Source organism: Mastigoproctus giganteus, chromosome 13 (genome assembly GCF_048544385.1).
Source record: "Mastigoproctus giganteus isolate SK-2022 chromosome 13, ASM4854438v1, whole genome shotgun sequence".
NCBI classification, from domain to species: Eukaryota; Metazoa; Arthropoda; class Arachnida; order Uropygi; family Thelyphonidae; genus Mastigoproctus; species Mastigoproctus giganteus.
In genome coordinates, this window is record NC_143587.1 from 28,138,306 (window position 1) to 28,161,460 (window position 23,155).

The following is a 23,155-nucleotide window of genomic DNA, read 5'->3' on the forward strand; positions in this document are numbered from 1 at the left end:
CCTTGCTAATGCTAATGTGACAGTATTATGTGCTATCTCATACTGTGCTATAAAATTACACTAAACTAAGAGAAACATAAGTATAATAACAATAACACTACGCTATTCCCATGTTATGTGACAGCATTATGTACCATCTGTTATTGTACTATAAAATCACATTATGTATTATGTTCTACAGTTAATTATAAAGTCATGTTTATATCATTGTGAATTTGCAGTTTATAGACTTAATAAAAAAGCATTTATAATATTAATTATACTCTTACAGAACTACAGAAAAGAAGATTAAATATTGTCTATGTTGTTCTTATGTTGATCCAACAAACATGATGCTGGCAAAAGTCTTTCCTATTTCAGCTCTCATTTTTTGAGTAATTTCAAGGCCAAGTTAGAAATATTGTGGCAGCACTCACAATATTGAGAAAGTTCACCTGAAAATTTTGCAAATCTGTGCCCACTGGATTCCACACAATTTGACTCCAGAACAAAAACAGTAAAGAGTAGACTTGTGCAAAGGAATGCGTGATTGTTTTGAAACATAGGATCAAAACTTCTTATATCAAATAGTGACTTGTGATGAAACTTGGATTTTTTACTATGATCAGGAGACGTAACAACAGTTGAGTGAATGGAAGCATTCTGATTCACCAAGACCTAAGAAATTTCAAGCTTCTCGTTCGGCTGAAAACAAATGGTTCTTGTGTTTTTTGATAAAAGGCAGTGTTGTTACACATTTTGTGCCCCGTGGTACCCCATAGTTTCTGAGGTAAGAGTCAAATATTGAGTTTTCAGGGTCAAACTTCTCTGCATACTCTGAGGTTCACAGAGTCAAACTTCACCATGTCATTCGTGAGAAACATCAAGAACTTTTTGGTGTGAAGTGGTTTCTCATTCAAGGCAATGCCAGGCCTCATATGGCTAATATTGTGCAGCCAGTGATCACTGCCATAGGGGTCAAGGTTCTGCCACATTCTCTTTATTCACTGGACACAGCCCCATGTGATTTCTTTCTGTTTCCATGTCTGAAGAAAGCATTTCACATCTGACAGTGATACTCACAGAGCCACAATAGAAGTACTTCTCAGTCTTTCGAAAAATGGCTTGCAAGATGGTGCACAATGGTGGGGAAAGTATGTAAAGTTCAAGGTAGAGTATTTCGAGAAGGAGAAATGCACAGAAGATTCAGATGATGATGATTAAGATAAGATCTTGCACCAGTGTGTGAATGAAATAATCACCCCTTGTATTTTTGTATATAAACAAAGCTATTGGAAGCTATATAAACAAAGCCTAAATTTACTTGAGTCCATATTAATTCAGTATACTTTGGCAATAATCTGACACTTTAATTTTGTCACTTAGATTTCCTTTAATTGAGTAATTAATATGGAATAATAATAATAATATAAGTTATTACTTTATGAAAAAACAAAATTTGCGTTTTATAACTTTGAAGTGTTGAACTGAAAACTGCAAATGAACTTAATATGTTATTGGCTTTCTTTAAAAAATTACAGGTAAATCAGCATATTGAAGATCTTAACAAACAGCTCTCATGTATTAAAGACAACTGTACAAAGTCTCTAAATGCAGCAAAGGCTTCATCTTCTACTTTTTCTGAATTCCAAAGTACAGTCAAGGTAAATTATTTTTTTCAACCACCTTTAATAATATGCAGCCAGCTTGCCATAAAAATATATGTTTAATGAAAAAAATGTTATGAGGATGTTCTCCATCATTATTTCATCAAAGACTGCTATGGTTCATTATATATTTAGTCTAAACAAAATAAAATCTCTTTCAAAATATTGAAAAATATCAAATTTTATTAAGTCTCACTAATGTTATTTACAAACTAGCCAAGCCATTTATTTGAATAGATCATTTATTAATTTTTTAATAAATGATTGGTAAATGAAATTACAAAAATTACATTAATTTTTGTAATTTCATTTACCAATTATAAATATATCCATCTATTATTTTAGTTGTTTTGAATGCATTTTGTGATGTTCAAATCTGTTAAGTAGATTATTTCAAAGATTCAAGGATATCTGGATAATAACTTTTTCCAATGTGTGTTGTTCAATTTTAGATGGTTGAAGAAACTTTAGACCGTTTCATCAGAAAAACAGATCAAATATTACAGAGTCAGACTGGTGGAACAAGTCATCTCTTTTTACAAGTACAAAATGTTAAGGAAAAGTGGTCAAGTCTCATTGCTGAAGTTGATAAAGTTTCCAATCTCATTCAAGTTGCCCTGGAATATTTCCACACAATAATTGATGTAAGTGTTCAATCATGGTCACTAATAGAACAAAATTTTTAACGTGGATTTCCACAGATAGCAACAATTGAAGACAGTTAGCCCTCCTGGAATTTAGGAAAATGAAAATAAAAGAACACTTTAATTTTTAAAAACCATGCAATATTTAAAAATATTTATTAAGAAATTAATAATTTTGTATATAAACTACATAATTGGAAAGTCACTACCTCTTTTAAAATGCAGCAAAATCAGATAAAATATTTAATCAGATTATGTTTATTAGGAATGTGATATAATTTAATATCTTGCACCAGAGTTTCGTTTTTGTTCTGTTTCAGATAAGTTATAGTGGGCAACTAAGTGTATCAGCAATATAGCAAAGATTTTAGCCAGATATGAAATATGGAGGTCATTACCAGCTATCCAAAAATGGTGGCAAGCTGAACGTTGATCCTAAAACCAAAAAAAAAAAGTTACCACCAAAGTTAATAGAAAGTGGAGTGAAAGACCGTTCACTTCTATTTCAGATTAGGAAATTAAGGTGGTATGAGGTGCCTTTTTCACAATCTTAAGAAGTCATTAGAACAGGTGTGTGTGTGTGTGTGTGTGTGTGTGTGTGTGTGTGTGTGTGTGTGTGTGTGTGTGTGTGTGTGTGTGTGTGTGTGTGTGTGTGTGTGTGTGTGTGAGTGAGAGAGAGAGAGAGAGAGAGAGAGAGAGAAAGACCTGGGCTAAATTAGCTGGAGAATTGGCAAAACCTCTTAAAGAACATTATTTTAATGAAGCTATTTTTCGTGGTGTCGGATGAAGCTATTTTTCACGTTGGAGACTTCATTAACAGACATAACACCCATTATTGAGACTAGGAAGGGAGGAGGTGTTATGCTGTTAATTAAGAAAGACATAAAATCAAAAGAAGTGCATCCAGTTGATATAGATTAACAGTGCACTGTTGAGTCAGTTTTGTGTGACCTAAGCACTGCAAAAGCAAAAATAAGAGTAGGAGTGTGTTATAGGCCTAATGACTCGAATGAGTACAATGAACAATTGTACAGAGAAATAGAGTGGGCTAGTAAATCGGAATGTCTTATAATGGGGGATTTTAACTTCCCAGATATAGACTGGAACTTGTGGGTTGGTCACTCGCACACTAGTAAGACTTTTGGGGATTTATTGGATGATTGTTTTCTGCAGCAGCATGTTCGAGATGCAACCAGAGATGGTAATACTATTGATATGGTTATCAGCAGTGATCATTCATGTATTAAGAATTTGCAGATAAAGGAACCACTAGATGGCAGTGATCAGTGTACTGATGTGGGATTTACTTAAAGATATAATTACCATCAGGGGTAAAGGAAAGGGTTTTTGCTTCCGTAAAGGTGAGTACAGTGGTCTCGGACGGTTTTTAAATTTTGTACAGTGGGATCAACTGATGATGTTACCAACAGCAAATTCTAAGTGGGAGGCATTCAAGGAATTAATCTTGGAAGCTACTAAAAGTTTCAAACCTATTAAGAAATATTGTTCAAGGTTTAGGCCTAAATGGTTGTCAAATGAACTAATGAGACTCGTGGCAGAGAAGAAAAATACATGGGATGCATGAAATTATCAGGCGACACAGAAGCCTATGGCAGATATAAGCTAGTCTGTAATCAAGTCACAAAGGAGGTTAGACAGGCGAAGGTTAGCAAAGTGACGGTATGATAAGACATATAACAGCATTTTCAGTCAAACAGTTAAAGGATACAATAAATTCAAAAAGATACTTTGCCACACATCAAAATTTTGATTTTTCTGAAGTTGTATTGCCAAATGATGTTTAGGCTGGAAAATGATCGAGCATAAACACCATATGACAATACAGTAAACCCCCGCTATTTGCGGGGTTACGTTCCTGAGAAATGCCACAAATACCGAAAATGCGAATACTGAGTTATGGCTCCCATAGTAATAAAGGGGTTCCATTCCAAAGTATGAAATATATAAGAAAAACTAGTCTAAAATTTTGTCTATATTTGTATTATATGTACCTTCATAATATGACTATGTACATATACAGTACATAGTGAAATGTAAGCATATGGCATTGAAATGAAAATAAGAAACAATTTAATATTAAATGTAATATTTATTAGAAATTTCAAACAAAATCTTTCAAACCAGCGCCTTTGCTAGCTAAAAAAACTTATCCCGCCAGTGCTATCACCAGTTTCGCTAAAGTGTTGATAAAGGAGTTTTGCCTTTTCACGAATGATGAGTGAATTTAACAGAATTTTATTTTGAGTTCGGTCTTCTATCCACAGATTTAAAGCTTTTTCCATTTTTTCTAATTTAACATCACGAGTTACAGATCAAATGTTTGAAGCAATTAGCGTGTTTTTCACGGGACACTACGGCGGATTTTTTCTTCTGATTTTTTGATTGATCATTCTGTTGACTCATTGATTTTATAATGTTTTGCCACTGAGGAGAAAACTTTCACGATTAGATATTTTGTCTAATAACTCAATTTTATTTGCTAATGTCATCACCTTCTTTGATCTTTTCACATTTCCCTTGTTATTCGTAGCCATATTTTTGTATAGGTTAGAAAGAATTTGTCCACAATAAAGTCACTTTCTTCCGTTAAACACACTCGAAAAAGTCCTGTTTTACACTGCAAAACGGTAGATTTATCACTTTTGTAAGCATATCAATTTATAAATTGATAAATTTATTCAATTTATAAGCATATAAATTAAAAGCAAACGATGAAATCTTCCATGACAAGCGCATAACAACATACTGAACAAGGATTAGCGAGAAACATCCATGCTCGCAATTTTGTCACCCCTCTCCCCCCACCCACTGAGCACTGTTTTGACCGGGAAAGATAATTTTAGTCACGGCCATGTTTTTTTTATGGCGGAAAATGTTCACGGCGCTTTAAAATTCACATTTTTTTAGGTTTCATTTTATATTAAATCAGCGACAGCGAATATGTGAAACCGCGAATACAGATACCGCGAATAACGGGGGGTTTACTGTATATATTAGCCAGGTGGGCAGGAGCAAGCAGTGCGTAGCACACGCTTCTTGATTAGACTGGGGTTCTAGCCCGTGACCACCAAATATGGATGATGTGGAAAGGTCAGGGAATGACCACCGCATATCCCCCGGAGCAATATGGCCTTAGTTGGCTAATGCTCCTAAAAACCGAATAACAAACAAACAAGCAAACTTTTATGTCAATGTTTTTAGTAAGTACACTTTGAGTACCTATATTAGTAACCAATTATACTCTTATCACTTTTGTGATAAGAGTATAATTGGTACACAACAACAGATGGAAGTCTGTTTCCAGCAATCAACTACCCATTGGCTTAAGGGAAACTTCCGCACATCTATTCTACAAACTGTCTTTCTTCAATTTGAATCTATTACATCCGTACTGCTATCTATAGCCTAATTTGTTTCTATATATTTTCAATTAAACTATTGTTTTGTCAGTAGTTTGGTTAGCCATGTGAGTACTAGGCTTCCTGTCTTATTGTTTTTCACTACATAAGGACCACTGCTATGAAAATATTAGCATTAGCATTAGGCAATTAGCAGAGGAATTTGATGCAAGAAAGCAAGCTTATGCAGCATCAGCCAAAAAAAAAAAAAAAAAAAAAAAAAAACCCACTTCCACTTCACCCCTCTGTTCGTTTAAAATACCTGTCCAGCTGAGCCTTAAACTTATTTAGGCTATCAACCTCCACTACAAGGGATGGAAGTCTGTTTCCACCAACCAACCACCCGCTGGCTAAAGGCAAATTTCCGCACGTCTATCCTACATCTGTCTTTCCTCAATTCGGAATTTATGCCCTCTCAGGTGATTTTTTCTGAGCTAGAGGAAGAATCCCATCGGCATTGAGCATGCTCAAAACCATTCAAGGCTTTATACACCTCTATCAGATCACCTCGCTGGTGGCCTAGTCTCCAGACACTGTAATTTGCAAAACTTAAGCCTTTCTTCGTAAGAGCACCCCTTTGTTCCATTCACTAATCTTGTTGCCCTTCTCTGTACTCGTTCCAGGCAGCTCTACATCCTTCTTGAAATGAGGCCTCCAGACCTGTATACAGTACTCTAGGTGTGGCCTGACCATTGCCTTATACAATGGAATAATCACCTCCTTATCCCTGCTGGAAAAATTCCTGTATATTCATTGACAATACTCCATGAGCTACTCTTGCAGCCCGTCTGCACTGCTCAGAAGAACTTCAATATCTGCCTGCACAAACCACCCCCAAGTCCCTTTCATTCTCTACCACTGTCAGTGTAGTACCACAGAGTTGATACGTTGCTCTGGGGTTGCCTGTTTCCCATGTGTAGTACTTTACATTTGTCAATGTTAAACTTCATTTGCCACCTCTCAGCCCATCTGCTCAACCTTTCCAGATCCTGTTTGCAGTAGCATAGTGTCAGTAGTGTTCCCTTGACAACCCTGCCAAACCTTTGTATCGTCTGCAAACTTGGACATTAAGCTTGATATACCATCATCAATATCATTTTATAAATACAGAAAACAATAATGGACCCAACACTGAGCCCTGAGGGACTCCACTAATAAACATTAGTCCATGATGAGCAGTGTCCATTGATTTACCACTCTCTGTCTTCTCCCCCTCAACCACCCCTTTATCCATAGCAGCAATTTTGCCTCCAATGTCACACTGCCTCCAATTTGTGTAGCAGTCCTTCCATGTGCAACGGTATCAAAAAGCCTTTCTAAGATCCAAGTATATAATATCAAAGCTATTCCCTGCATCCAGTTTCTTTTGTGAATGAATCATAGTATCCAATAAAATTGCTCAGGCAAGGACTTCCCCTTAACAAAACCATGCTGTGTCCCAAGCTATAACTGAAGTCTTGTCTAAATGATCCTGCAGTGCTTCTTTAACCAGTGCCTCCATTAATTTTTCCTGGAACAGAAGTTAAGCTCACAGGTCTATAATTACTTGTGTCAGCCTTTGATCCTTCTTTGTGAATTGGGGTCACATTTGCACATTTCCAGTCTATGGGTACCTCCCCTGAGTCCAAGGAAGCTCTCATAATTATGGCTAAGGGTTTGCTTACTTCCTTTGCTGCCTCCTTTAATATAACTGGGATAGATCCCATCCACCCCGGGTGCCTTTCTTGTGTTTATCTTCAACAGTTTCTCCTCCACTTTTACTCCCAGTTATTTCAAGATTCTGTAGCTTACTGCTAGAGTTGAATACACCTCTGGCATTCCCCTCGCTGAATAACTCCTCATGTGTGAATGTCGATGCAAAATATTCATTTAGTTTGTTAGCTACCTGAGCAGGATCATCAACAGTTGACCATCAATATCAAGTGGACCAATCTGATTCATCCCCTTCCTTCTAGAGTTTACAAAACAGCAAAGAACTCTTTGCTGTTTTTCTTTGCATCCCTTGCCAAGGATTTCTCGTAATCTGCCTTCGCCTGCCTAACCTCCTTTGTAACTTGGTTGCATATCAACTTGTATCTATCATAGGCTTCTGTGTCATGTGTTAATTTGTAAGTATCCCATGCATTTTTCTTCTCTGCCATATTCCTCATTAGTTCATCTGACATCCATTTTGGCCTAAACCTTGAACAATATTTCTTAGTTGGTATGTAAAGCCTAGTAGCTTCCAAGATAAGTTCTTTGAATGCTTCCCATTTTGAATTTGCTGTTGGTAACATCATCGGTTGGTCCCACTGTATAGAATTTAAATACTGTCTCAGTCCATCGTAGTCGCCTTTACGGAAGCAATAACCCTTCCCTTTACCTTTACCCCTAATGGTAGTTACCTCTTTGAGTAAATCCCACTTCAGCACACTGTGATCACTGCCACCTAGTGGTTCATTTATCTGCAGATTCTTAATGCACGAAGAATCACTGCTGATAATCGAATCAAGAGTATTACTCCCTCTAGTTGCCTCCCGAACATGCTGATGTAGAAAACAAATCTAATGCATTTGCGGTTTGATTTTAGTATCTTTCCGTCATTGCATGGATTTGTTTAGTGTTCGAAATGCAGTGATTCCCTGACTATTATGGGCCTCTTCATCCTCCATCGAGATGGGGCACAATGGTCAGTCTATTTTATTTTATTAATTATTATTTTCAGTTCATTTGGTCACGTATTGTTGGTAGTCCTCGTTTCCACCTTAGTGAGTTTTCACATGATTTGGAAATGGGTGCCATCTGGCATCCATTTCCAAATTAGCATTAGTATTAGCATTAGCTGAGGCATATGGCATATGATGCAAGAAAGCAAGCTTATTCAGTATCAGCCAAAAAAAAAAAAAAAAACCCCTTCCCATTTCACCCATCCAGTCACTCCAAATGTTTGTCTAGTTCAGCTTTAAATTTATTTAAGCTATCAACTTCCACAACAACAGATGGAAGTCTGTTCCAGCAATCAACTACCCATTGGCTCAAGGGAAACTTCCGCACATCTATTCTACAACTGTCTTTCTTCAATTTGAATCTATGCCCCCTCGGGTTCTTAGTCTGAGCAAGCAGAAATATCCCGTCAGCATTGAGCCTGCTCAAACCATTCAAGGCCTTAGAGACCTCAATCAGATCACCTTGCAGGTGCCTACTCTCCAGATGCTACAAGTTGCAGAACTTAAGCCTTTCTTCATAAGTGCACCCTTTGTTCCTCTCACCAATCTTGTTGGGCGCCTCCGTAGCCAGGTGGGAAGGAGCAGCAGTACGTAGCACACGCTTCTTGATTAGACCGGGGTTCGAGCCCGTCACCACCAAATACGGAGGATGCAGAAAGGTCAGGAAATGACCACCGCATATCCCGGAGCAATATGGCCTTAGTTGCTAATGCTCCTAAAAACCAAATAACAACCAATCTTGTTGCCCTTCTCTGTACTCGTTCTAGCAACTCTACATCCTTCCTAAAATGAGGCCTCAAGGTGTGGCCTGCCCATTGCCTTATACAAAGGGATAATCACCTCCTTTTCTCTGCTAGCAAAATTCCTATATATCATTGAAAAAACTCCATGACCTGCTCTGGCAACCCATCTGCACTGCTCAGAGAACTTCATATTTGACTGCACAATTACCCCCAGGTCTTTTTCATTCTCCACCTCCCCGAGTGTAGTACTACAGAATTGTTACATTTCTCTTGGGTTACTGCTACATATATGCAGTACTTTGCATTTGTCAATGTTAAACTTCAGTTGTCACTTCTCAGCCCATCTACCTAACTTTTCTAAATTCTGTTGCAGTAGCATACTGTCTTTAGTGTCATTAACAACCCTGCCAACCTTTGTATCATATGCAAACTTGGACATTAAGCCTGATATACCTTCATTGATATCATTGATAAATACACAAAATAACAATGGGCCCAGCACAGAACCCTAGTGGACTCTGCTAATAACATTAGTCTATGTAGAGCAGTGTCCATTTATTACCACTGTCTGCCATCTCCCACTCAACCATCCCTTTATCCATTGCGGTAACTTGCCCTTAATGCCATACCACTCCAATTTGTACAGCAGTCTTCCATGTGTAACAGTATCAAAAGCTTTCCTGAAATCCATGTATATGATATCAAAATTATTTTTAGCATCCAGTTCCTTTGTGACCAGATCATAATATCCAATCAAATTGGTCAGACAAGACTTCCCCTTAACAAACCCATGCTCCTGTCTTGTCTGGGTGATCTTGTATCACCTCTTTAACCAGTAACTCCATTATTTTCCCCAGAACAGAAGTTAAACTAACAGGTCTATAATTATTTGAATCACCCTTTGAACCCCCTTTGTGAATTGGGGATGCATTTGCCCATCTCCAGTCCATGGGGACCTCCCCTGACTTTAAGGATGCTCTCATAATTATGGCTAAGGGTTTGCTTACTTCCCTTGCTGCCTTGTTCATTATAACTGGATAGATTCCATCTGCCCCAGGTGCCTTTTTTTTATGTTTAATTTCAACAATTTCTCCTCCACTTTCCTCTCAGTTATCACAAAATCACTTAGCTCCCTGCTAGAGTTTGATAAACTTCTGGCATTCCCCTCCTTGAATAACTCCTCATGTGTGAATGTAGATGCAAAATACTCATTCAGTTTATCAGCTACTTGCGCAGGATCATCAATAGTCGAAACATCTATGTTAAGTGAACCAATCTGATTCATCCCTTTCCTTCTAGAGTTTACATAAGTAAAGAACTCTTTGCTGTTTTTCTTTGCGTCCTTTGCCAAAGATTTCTCATAATCTTCCTTCGCCTGCCTAACCTCCTTTGTGACTTGATTACAGACTAGGTTATATCTGTCATAGGCTTCTGATCATCTCACAGGTGCCTAGTCTCCAGATGCTGCAACTTGAAGAATGTAAGCCTTTCTTCATAAGTGCACTCTTTTGTTCCTCTCACCAACCTTGGGATGCATATAAATTATCAGGCGATAATTTGTATATAAATTATCAGGCGATAATTTATATACATCTCATGCATTTTTCTTCTCTGCCATGGGCCTCATTAATTATGTGAAATGGCTTGTATTTTCTAAATTATATTAGCAATGTTGCTTCAACGTTGTTTTATTTTTTGTTATTTTATTGGCTAAGTTCATTTTCACTCTACTGGTCTACCATGCTACTGGCATATATTTTATTTTAGTTTATTATACACAACAGGTAGTGGTTTGTGCTTTTCTGCTGCCACTGATGTTAGCTTTTCAACTATTTTTTCTTATTTATTTTCCATTGGATGGATTTTCATGAAATTTTTTATTTGGGTCTTTTAAAAATACTTGTCAAGCCATTACTACAGGTGGTAGATGACTTTCATCAACCGGTGAAATACCACCACTTTGCTTTTTGGAGGCTTGAAGTGGTGAAACCCATGTTTAGTCTCTAGAGCAAAGTTTCCGGCATCACCCCCACCCCCCATACTTCTCCTTCAACCCATGCACGGTACTAAGTACTATAGGTTTTGATACCTTTCATGTTTGGGGTTTTCATAAAAAAAAAAAAAAAAAAAACAAATTTCATAAAACTGGATAAATAGAAATCTGCCAATTATTATTTCTTTTTCCATGTAAATTGTATAGAAAAAAGAAATTTATAGATTTAATGTGGTTTAATGCAGTATTGTTAGCTTTAGATAGTCCATGCATGTTTCATGTATATTGTAATATAAGACTCAAGAATGTGATGTAGCTTGTGAAAAGTGTGTTACATATAGATAGAAAAGAGCTTAAAATTATGTGGGAGAAGAGTGTTGAATATTATACAGTGGTAATTAAATTGAATGGCTAAGTTTGCAGAATGTAAAACTGTAGAGCTTTATTAAGTGTTCTGTAAAGTTATAATCTTAGTAATTAATTGATAAGGAGATAACTATATTTACTTTTCACTTCTATTAATCACAGAAAAAGAACAAAATTCAATTAATTTTAGAAAAATAAATTGAACATCCCTGAAATGAATACACTATGTATATTAACAAAATAGTTTTACTTTTAAATAATAATAATAATGTTTTGGGCCAAAGAAGATGTTTACTGATAAAGCTAAGAACTGTTGATGAACTGTAGGAAATTATTACGGAAGTGACTTTTTATGTTTTTTTTTTTATGTAAACCCCAAACACGAGAGGTATTAGAACCTGTAGTACTTAGTACCATGCTTGGGTTGCAGGTTGAGAAGACGAAAGAAGATATTTGTTGACATTGGACTTGAACTTCTGTAGACTGTAATTTTCAGGAAATACTTATGAAAGAAGGTTGTTCCAGAAAACGGCAGTTGAATGAATAAATGAGGAAGATGAAAAGTTGGTTCTGTGAGTTTGAAGTTGGACAGTAAATGGATGTTGGCTGGTGGTGGCACGTGTTCGGACTGTTTTGAAAGAGAGAGCAGGAATTATAGAAGCCAATTCAGAAGAACAGTGCCCATGGAAGTCTCTGTAGAAGAGGCATGCAGCAGAAACAGTACATCTATGAGACAGCGAGTGGATGGACTCTGTTAGAGATGAATCATTAATTAACCTAACTGCCCTCTTCTGAATGAAATAAAACAGCCTGAGAGAGGTTTTGGGGGCACCACCCCAGATGTGGGAACAATATTCCATGGCAGGGCGGATTTGCGATTTATACAGAGTGAGCAGCTGTTTGGAAGAAAAGTAACGCCGAGAACGAAAGAGAAAACCAAGTTTTTTAGATGCAGAAGAAGCAATATTTGTAATGTGCTTGTGCCAAGAGAGAGATTAGAAGTCAGGGTAATCCCCAAAAGAGATATCATTTTGCCTAGAAAAGTAACGCCGAGAGCGAAAGAGAAAACCAAGTTTTTTAGATGCAGAAGAAGCAATATTTGTAATGTGCTTGTGCCAAGAGAGATTAGAAGTCAGGGTAATCCCCAAAAGAGATATCATTTTGCCTAGAAATTGGAGTGTCATTAAAAATAAGCATAGGAGCAGAAGAATCCTTTTTTGTGAGATATAAAACAAGACTGAGTTTTAGAAGGGTTGAAATCAACTAAGTTGTCTTTGCCCCACTGGAGATCGGGATTTAAGGAATTCGTAGCAGATTTTCGAGAAGTTGAAGCTGATTGAGCAGGACAAGGTTTCTCAAAATGAAAAGTGGAATGCAATATGCTATCATCGGCAAAACTATGGATAAGATTTCCAGTCAATGGAAGAAGGTCATTAATATACAAGAGGAAAAGAGTGGAGGAAAGAACTGAACCTTGGGGGACACCGACATTAGTGGAGAAGTTAGAAGACAGAGAGCCATCTACCATCACCCTCAGTGAACAATCAGAGAGAAAACTGGATAACCAATTACTAAAAACAGTTGGCAAACCATAAGATGGAAGCTTGTTTAGAAGACCTTTATGCCAAACACGATCGAAAGCCTTTGAGATGTCAAGAGCAACTACTTGTGTTTCACCGAACCTTTCCATTGAATCAGTCCATAAATGGGTAATATAATCCAGAATATCACCAGTGGATCGACACTGATGGAATCCACACTGGCAATCGTTGATCAGATGGAAGGTTTCTAGGTAGTTTAAGAGTTGGCGGTTAATTGAGTTCTCTATTACTTTAGAAAAAGTAGAAGTAATTGCAATGGGACGATAATTGGATGGGAGAGATTTGTCACCCTTTTTAGGAACTGGCTGGATATGAGCAAATTTCCAAGCAGAAGGAAAAACACCTTTGGAATAAGAAAGTGAAAAAAGGTGGCAAAGAATAGGAGTAAGTTCAGGAGCACAGGTTTTGAGAACAAGTGGAGAAATACCATTGGGTCCTGGAGCTTTCTTAGCATCAAGATTCGTCAAAATCCTTCTGACATCCTTTTGATGGAAGACCACAGGAGGCATTGAATGGAGCATGTTGGGAATGGTGGGAGGTGTTTCACCAAGATCATTAATACATGAGTTGGAAGAAAAATGGGATGCTAGCGGTGTTTCTGTAGACTTTCTTTCACACTCAGTGGAAAATTGATAGGAGGATAAAGAAAGGTTCTTAAAAATGCTAGTGCTCATGCCAACATTTGAATATTTGTGAAGCAAATGATTTAAAATTGTCAAACAAATATTGCTTGATTAAATCTTTCCTGTTCCACTGTACTCCAGCAGTACCTTTTTAAAAATGGGTAGTAGTGTTTAACTCACCTTGTATATAATATTTTAATAACAATAATGTTTCTTTAGAATTTTTAATAGATTATTAGTAATTTATCTTTGCTTTCCTTCCCTTGATCATTTTTTGCCTTTAAAAAATTTCTGTAAATGCTCTACACTAAGAAAGGCATTGTAAAACTAGTTTTTTTTTATTCATAAAAATCCTGTATGAAAATGTCATTATAAAATTCTGATACTTATTACTGTTCGCAACAAACCATCTAATAAAAATAACTTCTCTCTTCTTTACCCATTCCTACCCAAATAATTTTTTATAATGTATGCTAATGGTTTCTGATATTTTTCTATTTCTACAGGCAGAAGATTGGATTAAAGAAGGCCATAAACTGTTGCTTGCAACTACTCGTAAATCTGTGACTTGTAAAACTGAAGATGATATCGATAGTCTTTTAGAAGTTATCGAAAATTTCTTGAAGTCTGGAAAAGTAAAGCAGGATGATAGATTGAGGAGGTTGTCATCTTTTGCTATGCAATTATATGGTAAGACTTTTATTTTTTTTTTCATTTTAAGTAATTTTTATTCCAGAGAGGAAAAATAAGTAATAAACTTAATGGAGTAATAAGTATTAAAGAAAGTGTATGCTTTGGAAAGAACTTACCCATCATATTTAATACATCTTTGCAAATCTTACATAAAATAGAAATATATTTTCATATATTAAGACCTTGTCCAACAAGCTATTGCTTTTTCTGCTAATTAACGTTTTTTATAAGTGCATAAAAATGTAACTCTATTTTATGAGTTTATTTTGAAATAGATATCATGATTTTACCCTAAATTATCAATGTATCTTAGTAACTAACATTAAGAGTAATAATCACTGCTATCATTTATTTGGACAAAGTGGATTGCATAATGCATGAGATATGCTAGATTAGAGGATCTTGAACATCAAAGCATGTTTATGGTTAATGTTTGTAAAGTATATGAGAGCATATCCATCTCAGTTAAGCTATTTTACTTTATTTCTGTTTTGCTAGTGATGCTTGAAATATTCTAGCAGTCTCAAAGTGTTTCTGAATTAACTGAAACAACTGTGATTGACTTTAAGATTTCATTCAAGAAAACTGGCTGAAAGTTTTAACAGTGTTTTGCTAGCGATACTTTAAATATTCTAGCAGTCTCAAAGTGTTTCTAGATTAACAGAAACAACTGTGATTGACTTTAAGATTCCATTCGAGAAAACTGACTGAAAGTTTTAACGGTTCACATGATGCAGTTTCATTACATGCTTACATATATAAACAGTTAAAAACATGTGAAAGGCATCGCTACATGACTACTAAGATACTCCTTAAGTAGATGTAGTATATATCAGATGGAAATTGGGATAGTAGAATAAGATTAAAAAGTGTGCGAGTTTAAATAAAATTTAAATAAGATCAAAAAGTGTGTGCACTACAGGACTAACTACTAAAAAATGAGAAGAGTAAATATAATTGGTTATAATGGTTTCATAATATAAACTGTTCTAAAAATAAAAACATAAATTAGCATTAGCATTAGCATTAGTAGAGGCATTTGATGCAAGAAAGAAAGCTTATGCAGCATCAGCCAAAAAAAAAAAAAAAAAAAAAAACCACTTCCACTTCACCCCTCTGTTCGTTCAAAATACCTGTCCAGCTGAGCCTTAAACTTATTTAGGCTATCAACCTCCACCACAAGGGATGGAAGTCTGTTCCACCAACCAACCACTCGCTGGCTAAAGGCAAATTTCCGCACGTCTATCCTACATCTGTCTTTCCTCAATTTGAATTTATGCCCTCTCAGGTGATTATTCTGAGCTAGAGGAAGAATCCCATCAGCATTGAGCATGCTTAAACCATTCAAGGCTTTATACACCTCTATCAGATCACCTCGCTGGTGCCTAGTCTCCAGACACTGTAATTTGCAAAACTTAAGCCTTTCTTCGTAAGAGCACCCCTTTGTTCCATTCACTAATCTTGTTGCCCTTCTCTGTACTCGTTCCAGCAGCTCTACATCCTTCTTGAAATGAGGCCTCCAGACCTGTATACAGTACTCTAGGTGTGGCCCGACCATCGCCTTATACAATGGAATAATCACCTCCTTATCCCTGCTGGAAAAATTCCTGTATATCATTGACAATACTCCATGAGCTACTCTTGCAGCCCGTCTGCACTGCTCAGGGAACTTCATATCTGCCTGCACAACCACCCCCAAGTCCCTTTCATTCTCTACCACTGTCAGTGTTGTACCATAGAGTTGATACGTTGCTCTGGGGTTGCTGTTTCCCATGTGTAGTACTTTACATTTGTCAATGTTAAACTTCATTTGCCACCTCTCAGCCCATCTGCTCAACCTTTCCAGATCCTGTTGCAGAAGCAGATAATATTTATTGCCCTTAATTGCAGAAATCATAGGAATAACCTTTATATTCTAACCACCTTCTGTAGTCTTTAAAGACCATTCTGCACTATGCAACATAGAGATTGCTATGTACTTTGTAATTTTCTCTGAAGGGTGAATGCCATAGGCAGTTCTTTCTTATGGGATGAAACACTGTTTGTTTGTTTTAGTTATATTTTCTGCTTTGTATGAGGGACCAAGGATGGCAATATCAAGTCCTGCCCACATGGTAAAAATACCTTGTACCACTATATTGTAGAGCTTCTCTACAGTAAGGACACTGCAATGCAATGTTCTTCCACCAGTGGGCAAATTTTCCACTTGGCAAAGTAGTCATTTTCCTAAGGGTACATGTTTTCTCAAAAATTACGTACAGCTGGGACACCAAAGCTGATATGCCAGGAGGAATGTGCTGTGTAAATTCTCCACCTGCAAAAAAAAAAAAAAAAAACAAACAAACTTGCTAAATAATAAATTATAGAAATATGAAAGGCTAAGCTTAGTAGACATACAATGAGTATTGGAATAATAATCTAATCTAATTTAATAATAATTTAATCTAATTGAATCTAAGGACTGTGCTTTAGAAATATATTGTGATCTAAATTGTATTTTGGTTAGTTGACTTGCTCTATTAAATATCATTGATGAACTGAGCAAATTCATCAGTGGATGTGTGAATGATTACTCTTTTTTTCAGCCAAGCCAGGAAGTGGTGTCACTAGTTGCTATTAAATTACCAATTCATAGCCTTCTAAGCATACTGAAAAGTTTTTGTGCTGTTTTATAATTTGATTAAGCTTAGGTAGAAAGAAGAAGTATACACATGGCTGTGGTCTCTTTAATAGGTGGATACACACCAGCTAGTATGAAAGAAATCCAGGAAAAAAATAAAGAACTGCTAGATGCACTGGCAAATATTACTGTTGAGTTAACTAATATGATGCAGAAGATAAGAGAAAAGGAGAGTAGAGAGGAAAGGGTAAGTCTTTGCATAATCTTTGCAGATCATGGAAAATGAATATATAAGTTAGGTTTAATTTATAATCTGTTTATAGAATTTAGTATAAAGTATTATTATGCCTCCGTAGCCGAGTGGGCAGGAGCGGGAGTGCAGTAGCACACGCTCTTTGAGTAGACCGGGGTTCAAGCCCCTGACTGCTGAATACGGTCGATCTGCCAACCCGCACTGGACCAGCGTGGCAGATTATGGTCCATTTCCCTCAGCATGAATTGTTGAGGAGGCTTCCACCCTGCAGTGGGTTGATAAATGGCTGCACTTTACTTTTTTACTTTTATTATTATGCATAAGATTCTTGTCACTACTGACTAAACAGACTGGTAGTAAAATAAATTGTTGAATACATCTGAGTTCAGAAAGGGCATGGTTATATGTCAATAAACTATAATCAGAATGAAAGAACATTTCACTGCACAGAGGTAAAATGTTAACCTCACAGCCACTAACATTAATATTAGTTGCTGCAAGGTTGAACTTTCAGTTCTTTGCTTTACAACTGTTGTGGTCTGTATCTTGAAAGGACTAGCATAACTGTTGACAAAAGTATGGTGTGATGGACTTTTGGTATGGATGCTAAACTATCAACAGTATTGTTTTTACAGAATGAATCTTATTGGTTGAAGAAATTTTACAAAGAACAATAGCCCAATCAGTTATATCTGGCTCTCATTAGTATAGCATGAAAATTAAAGTTACCTGGAGAGCATTTTGCATTTAATTTCTTATTCTGCATAGAGTAAACTTTATTCTTTTTTATCGCTGGAGAATATAGATGGTACTCGAGACTGACAGTTATGCCTGTTTTAGTTCTGGCTTTAAAGATAAATTTAGAGAGTAAAATTGTGTTAAAAGTTAAAACAAGTATGTGGATTTAATTCATGAAGAGGAATAATATCTATGGTGATATTTTTTTATGTTAAAATTGGTATTTATATAGCTAGTATAATTGAAAGAATATTTTAATGGTTGGAAGGTTCTAACTGAGCTTGGGTTAATGGCTGCCTATGCCTAAAAATATAGTCCAACATATATTGCTGCCTATGCTTTAGCATAGGCAGCCATATATGTTGGACTATATTTTTACTTAATAATTTGAAAGCGGGAGACTTACATATTTGGGGAGGTAGATTCTCTTATAGGCAAGGAGTTACTTGTAGCAGTTATGAGGTTTCAGTTTGCATTGGTTTATGGAGAGTTTGATTTTTACTTTAGAAGTCAATACATTTCACTCATATAGAACAATGAGTAGCCATAATAGTATTTAAATGGTAGCAGTTAGGAAGAAGCCAGCACTGCCTCAGCTACTGGAGATAAAAAAAAAAAAAAAAAAGGTTTTACCTATTTATCGATAGTATAGCATATTGTGTGTGTACAATTTCATTCCTAATATAATATTTTCACTACTAATACAGTTGATTCCGGTTATTTGGGACACATCGGTATTTGTGCATTTTGGCCTGATTAAGCGGCTGCCCCAATTATGCGAAGTTTCATGTAAATAGTTAAAAATACAATGGACCCCTGCTTTACGATTGATTTTCTTTACGATCAAATCATGTTACGATGGATTCACCATAGCAAAGTATATGGTAAGTTGCCCTGTTGAATCCATGAATTGAATTTTAATTCTATTAAACAGCAATTCTAATTACCAAAAATAGGAGGAAAATTATCCACAGGCTATAAAAGTAAAAATATAACAAGCACAAATTTACACTTTATTACCTTACCAATTAAAAAATTAAATGATACTTGAAAATCGGAAGATTATTTTCCACAGGCAACCAAAATAAAAATAAATTTACGCTTATGTGCATAGCTTAATTAATACATACTGTAATATGTACATACTAACTAGTTGATATTTCTATTCACTAACATTTGTGGTTGGGGGTTAAAATTTAAAACAGTAAAAAAGGTAAGCAATTAATAAAAAAGAACATGGCGCGCACACACACAAATCACAAGTAACACGATACTTGCAAGTGAGAATGGAGTAACAAGTTATGAAGCTTAAAAAAAAAAAGGAATGAAGAGAAGATTCTGAAAATTTGTTTTTTATATGATTGAAGACTTCATGGAAGGGGAAACACAATTCACCATAAGGTGAAAACCCGCAGAATTCCAGTTATCGGTATTATCGCAAATTCAATGAGGTCGAGTTTACTATTAATTTATAATAAATTGGACTGACAGAAAAGCCCAATAAACGGGGGACTGCTAATTGTTTTATGGTTGTGACCTCCAGAAATCCGACTGAACCACGTGGTATGGTCGGAGATTATCGTAGAGTAATCTCGAGTGCTGCAGTCTCCTGCCCCGATTAAACGGCATGTTGTCCCAATTAAGTGAAGTAAACCCTGGCTATTTTCTCAATTGGGTTCTATTCTTTAAGATTTGTCCCAAATAAATGGCTGCCCCGATTAACTGGTGGCCCAAATAACCGGAATCCACTGTATATGACATTTATACATATGTTTCATATATAGAAGTTTGCATTTTTACACAACATGGCAACCCAAAACAAAAGTCACATTGGGAGAGGGATTGCCCTGTTGAATCCAGAGCATTGATGATCATGCATTAAATAAAGACAGCAAAAATGACATAGCTATGAAGAAAAGGAATGTGAGGAAGAGAAAGTCAAGCTGAAAACTAGACTACAAACATAGGGATGACAGCAAAAATAAGACCCCATGCAACAGAATGATACATCTGAAGTCATGATGGCTGATGAAATACCCACTTCGGGTAAGGATTGGGAAGACGATGTTTCCGGGATAATGTTGGAGGACAGCCAGCTATCTATATATGAAGAAATTAAGGAGGATGAACTGCAGAGCACTATGATGATGAAAGGAAATGACAAAGTTGAGTTGGATGGTAATAGTGTTGCTGATACTCCAGACTTATAGATGGGTATGTTGTCAAGGGATGTGAATTTTGTTGTTTTGCATAACACTAGAAATGTGATGTGTAGAAAAGTCTGTCAATTGCAGGATGATCTAGAGGGAGTTACTTGAAACATTGAAGTGGACCTTTCACTGTTGAAGAGTGGTCAATGTATTGATCGATGAGATTCAAATAGTTCAAGTGGGGTTAGTGGCTCTGAACTCATTCAACAACCTTTGTCTCCTGTGGAAGAAGTTAATGCCAACTTTGAGCCAGACTTCAAACCAGATGAGATCATCTGAGACTCAGGTGATGATCACAGTCCTACGGGGTGGAGACAGCTGTGGTAAGACATTTCTGTGTACTGTAATGGAGATTACTACTATGCTAAAATCTAGCATCCAGGATTTCCTCCTTGATTAAGAAAATGGTGTGAGTAGAAGGTGATTAAAGAAATTTTATCATGTTGGCGCCTTTGGAAAGGGCAGCTATTACGCTGGCTGTCCAGGATGCAAATTTGAAGAAAATCTCCTGTCTCGATAGTGTGGTTGAAACATCAGGTGCAAATAAGTGATTTGCAGAATTTGACTTTAAAAACACAGTCAAATATGAATGAAAAGCAGGATGGGAGAAAACTGTACAGTGATGCAGCTAAGAAACCTCAGTCAGGAGGGACAGGTATAAAACTTGCAGAATCAGTGATGATTAATAAAAAGATTAATGAGGGGAATCAGCTAAGGCTATGTGCAGTATAGCCTTAGTTGCTAATGCGGCAATAAAACCCAACAACCAACCAACAACCAAAGCTACAGATAATTTGACTTTGAATAGCAGTAAGGAAGTGCAGAATGCGGTAGGAAAAGTGATGAAAGGAATGCCAAAGGCAGTCAGAGTAAGAAAATTGAAATTGTGACAGATTGCTGAGAGAGAGAGAGAAAGAGAGAGAGAGTGTTCTGGAAATGGAGAGTAAGAACAATGTACAGGAACTTCCCGACTTACGTAATACTCAACTTCCGTAAATTTGACTTTACGTAAGTTTTTGCTGGCTGGTGTAAACTTAAAAAAATCATGGAAATGTATTTTGCATCCCATAGGTATTGTGAAAATATCACAATGTGAACCCAATAACACATTCTTTTTTTTTTTTGGTAATTCATTCCAAGACCTTGGAAGTTGAAATTTTTGCTATATAACTAAGCTGTTTATCTCCCTAAAAGGTCATTTTTATAATGGAGTGCTACCCTTTCATCGTTATCATATGTTCTGTTATAAGAATCAATTTTGAACAGCTTTGTTGATATTTTTCTAAAGAACATTTCTGGACATCATGACCATAAAACAATTTGCACTTTCCAGTTTATTGGGCTTTTCTGTTAGTTCATCTAATTATAAATGGGCAGTAAAATTGATCTTATTGCATTTGCACTAATCCCGATAACTGGAATTGTGTGGGGTTTTATGTTATTATGGTGAAATGTGTTTCTCCTTCACTGAAATCTTCAATCATATAAGAAACATAAATAAATTTTCAGAATCTTCTCTTCATTCCTATTTACTTATTACAATTATGAAGGGAAAGCAACCAATGGAAAGTGCAAGTGGTGGCAGTAATAGGAAATGAAACAAAATTGATTTAGAAATGAAGATGAAAATGATTAAGAAGTAAGAAGCAGGACAAAGTTTATCATCTATTGCATGGGAATTAGGTCTCACTGCTTCAACAGTGAATACTATTTTAAAGGACAGTGCATGTATAAAAGAACATGTTAAAGGATCAGTGCTTTTAAGATCAACAGTGATCACAAAACAACGTTCAGGTGCTATATCGAAGATGGAAAAGCTATTAATAATATGGATGGAAAATCAGATTCAGAAGCAAGTGCCCCTGATTCCAATGGCCATTCAAGCAAAAGCAAGAAGTATTTATGAAGATATTAAGGATAAGTACAGAGAACTCTAAGCCAAGTTTGTGGCAAGCAATGGGTGGTTTAATAGGTTCAAGCATCGCACTGGTTTCCACAACGTTAGAGTATGCAGTGAAGTCACCAGTGCCGATTCTGCAGCAGTAGAGAAATTTTGTGATGTGTTCAAAAAACTCCTTCTAAATTTCCACAGCCCTCAACCTGTGCAGAGGCGTAATATCAGCTGGAGACGTTGATTCTGGCAATGATGCTCGAAAGTTAAAACTTGCTGACATTATGCTTGTCCCCTCCCTTTTTTTGTAATTTTATATTTTTGTAATTGCACGCTTTTGTAATTTTTCCTATGCATGAGATAAAAAAATTAAATAAATAATTCTATTTACATGTTCGTCAAACATTTCTTTTTTGCTTCAATCAAATTCAGCAAGTGTAGTTGCGAGTGCTGCGTAAGCATTTAGAAAAATTCCGACTTACGTAAAACTCAACTTACACAGAGGTCTGCAGAATGCAACCGTTATGTAAGTTGGGGAGTGGCTGTATAACAAGTGAAGAAAAATGAGAGAATTCGGTACATAAGTGTGAGTTTCTCAACACGACAGCACCCTGTTCCGGAGGCCATAATATATGATGTTGATATGAATATAGCTAAGGGATAACTGATTTGGGAGATATATGATAGAAATTTTAGTCACATGGGTATAAGTATCTGATCTGTCTTTTCTCACGATCAAAATACTCTAAGGATAAATTGCCACTATCTCAGTGTTCCTTGTTGCACCTCCTTGTGGTGCATTGGACTGTCAACCTTTACCTTACATCTGAACAGCAACTGCATGGACAGGTTCTGTGAGTATTCTATGATGCAGAATTGTATTCCATGACCATGTCAATGTAGAATATGACTCGTCCTTAGGTACACAGAAAACTAAAAAGTACGTCTGAAAACTATGTATTGTAAATTGGTGGCAGGGATGCTGAAAAATCTGGGTGGGATTGCCTGGT

At 36.3% G+C, this 23,155-nt stretch overlaps 1 protein-coding gene across 2 annotated transcripts in view; it reads left to right on the forward strand.

The window, feature by feature from the left end:
* zormin (spectrin and immunoglobulin domain-containing protein zormin) overlaps positions 1-23,155 on the forward strand; it is a 264,807-nt gene that overhangs the window by 170,342 nt on the left and 71,310 nt on the right. For both annotated transcript variants that reach the window (XM_090387636.1, XM_090387637.1), the window contains 4 exons: positions 1,521-1,643; positions 2,099-2,290; positions 14,247-14,430; positions 17,167-17,300. In XM_090387636.1, coding sequence (XP_090243762.1) covers positions 1,521-1,643; positions 2,099-2,290; positions 14,247-14,430; positions 17,167-17,300 — 633 coding nt within the window. The remainder of the gene's footprint in view (positions 1-1,520; positions 1,644-2,098; positions 2,291-14,246; positions 14,431-17,166; positions 17,301-23,155) is intronic.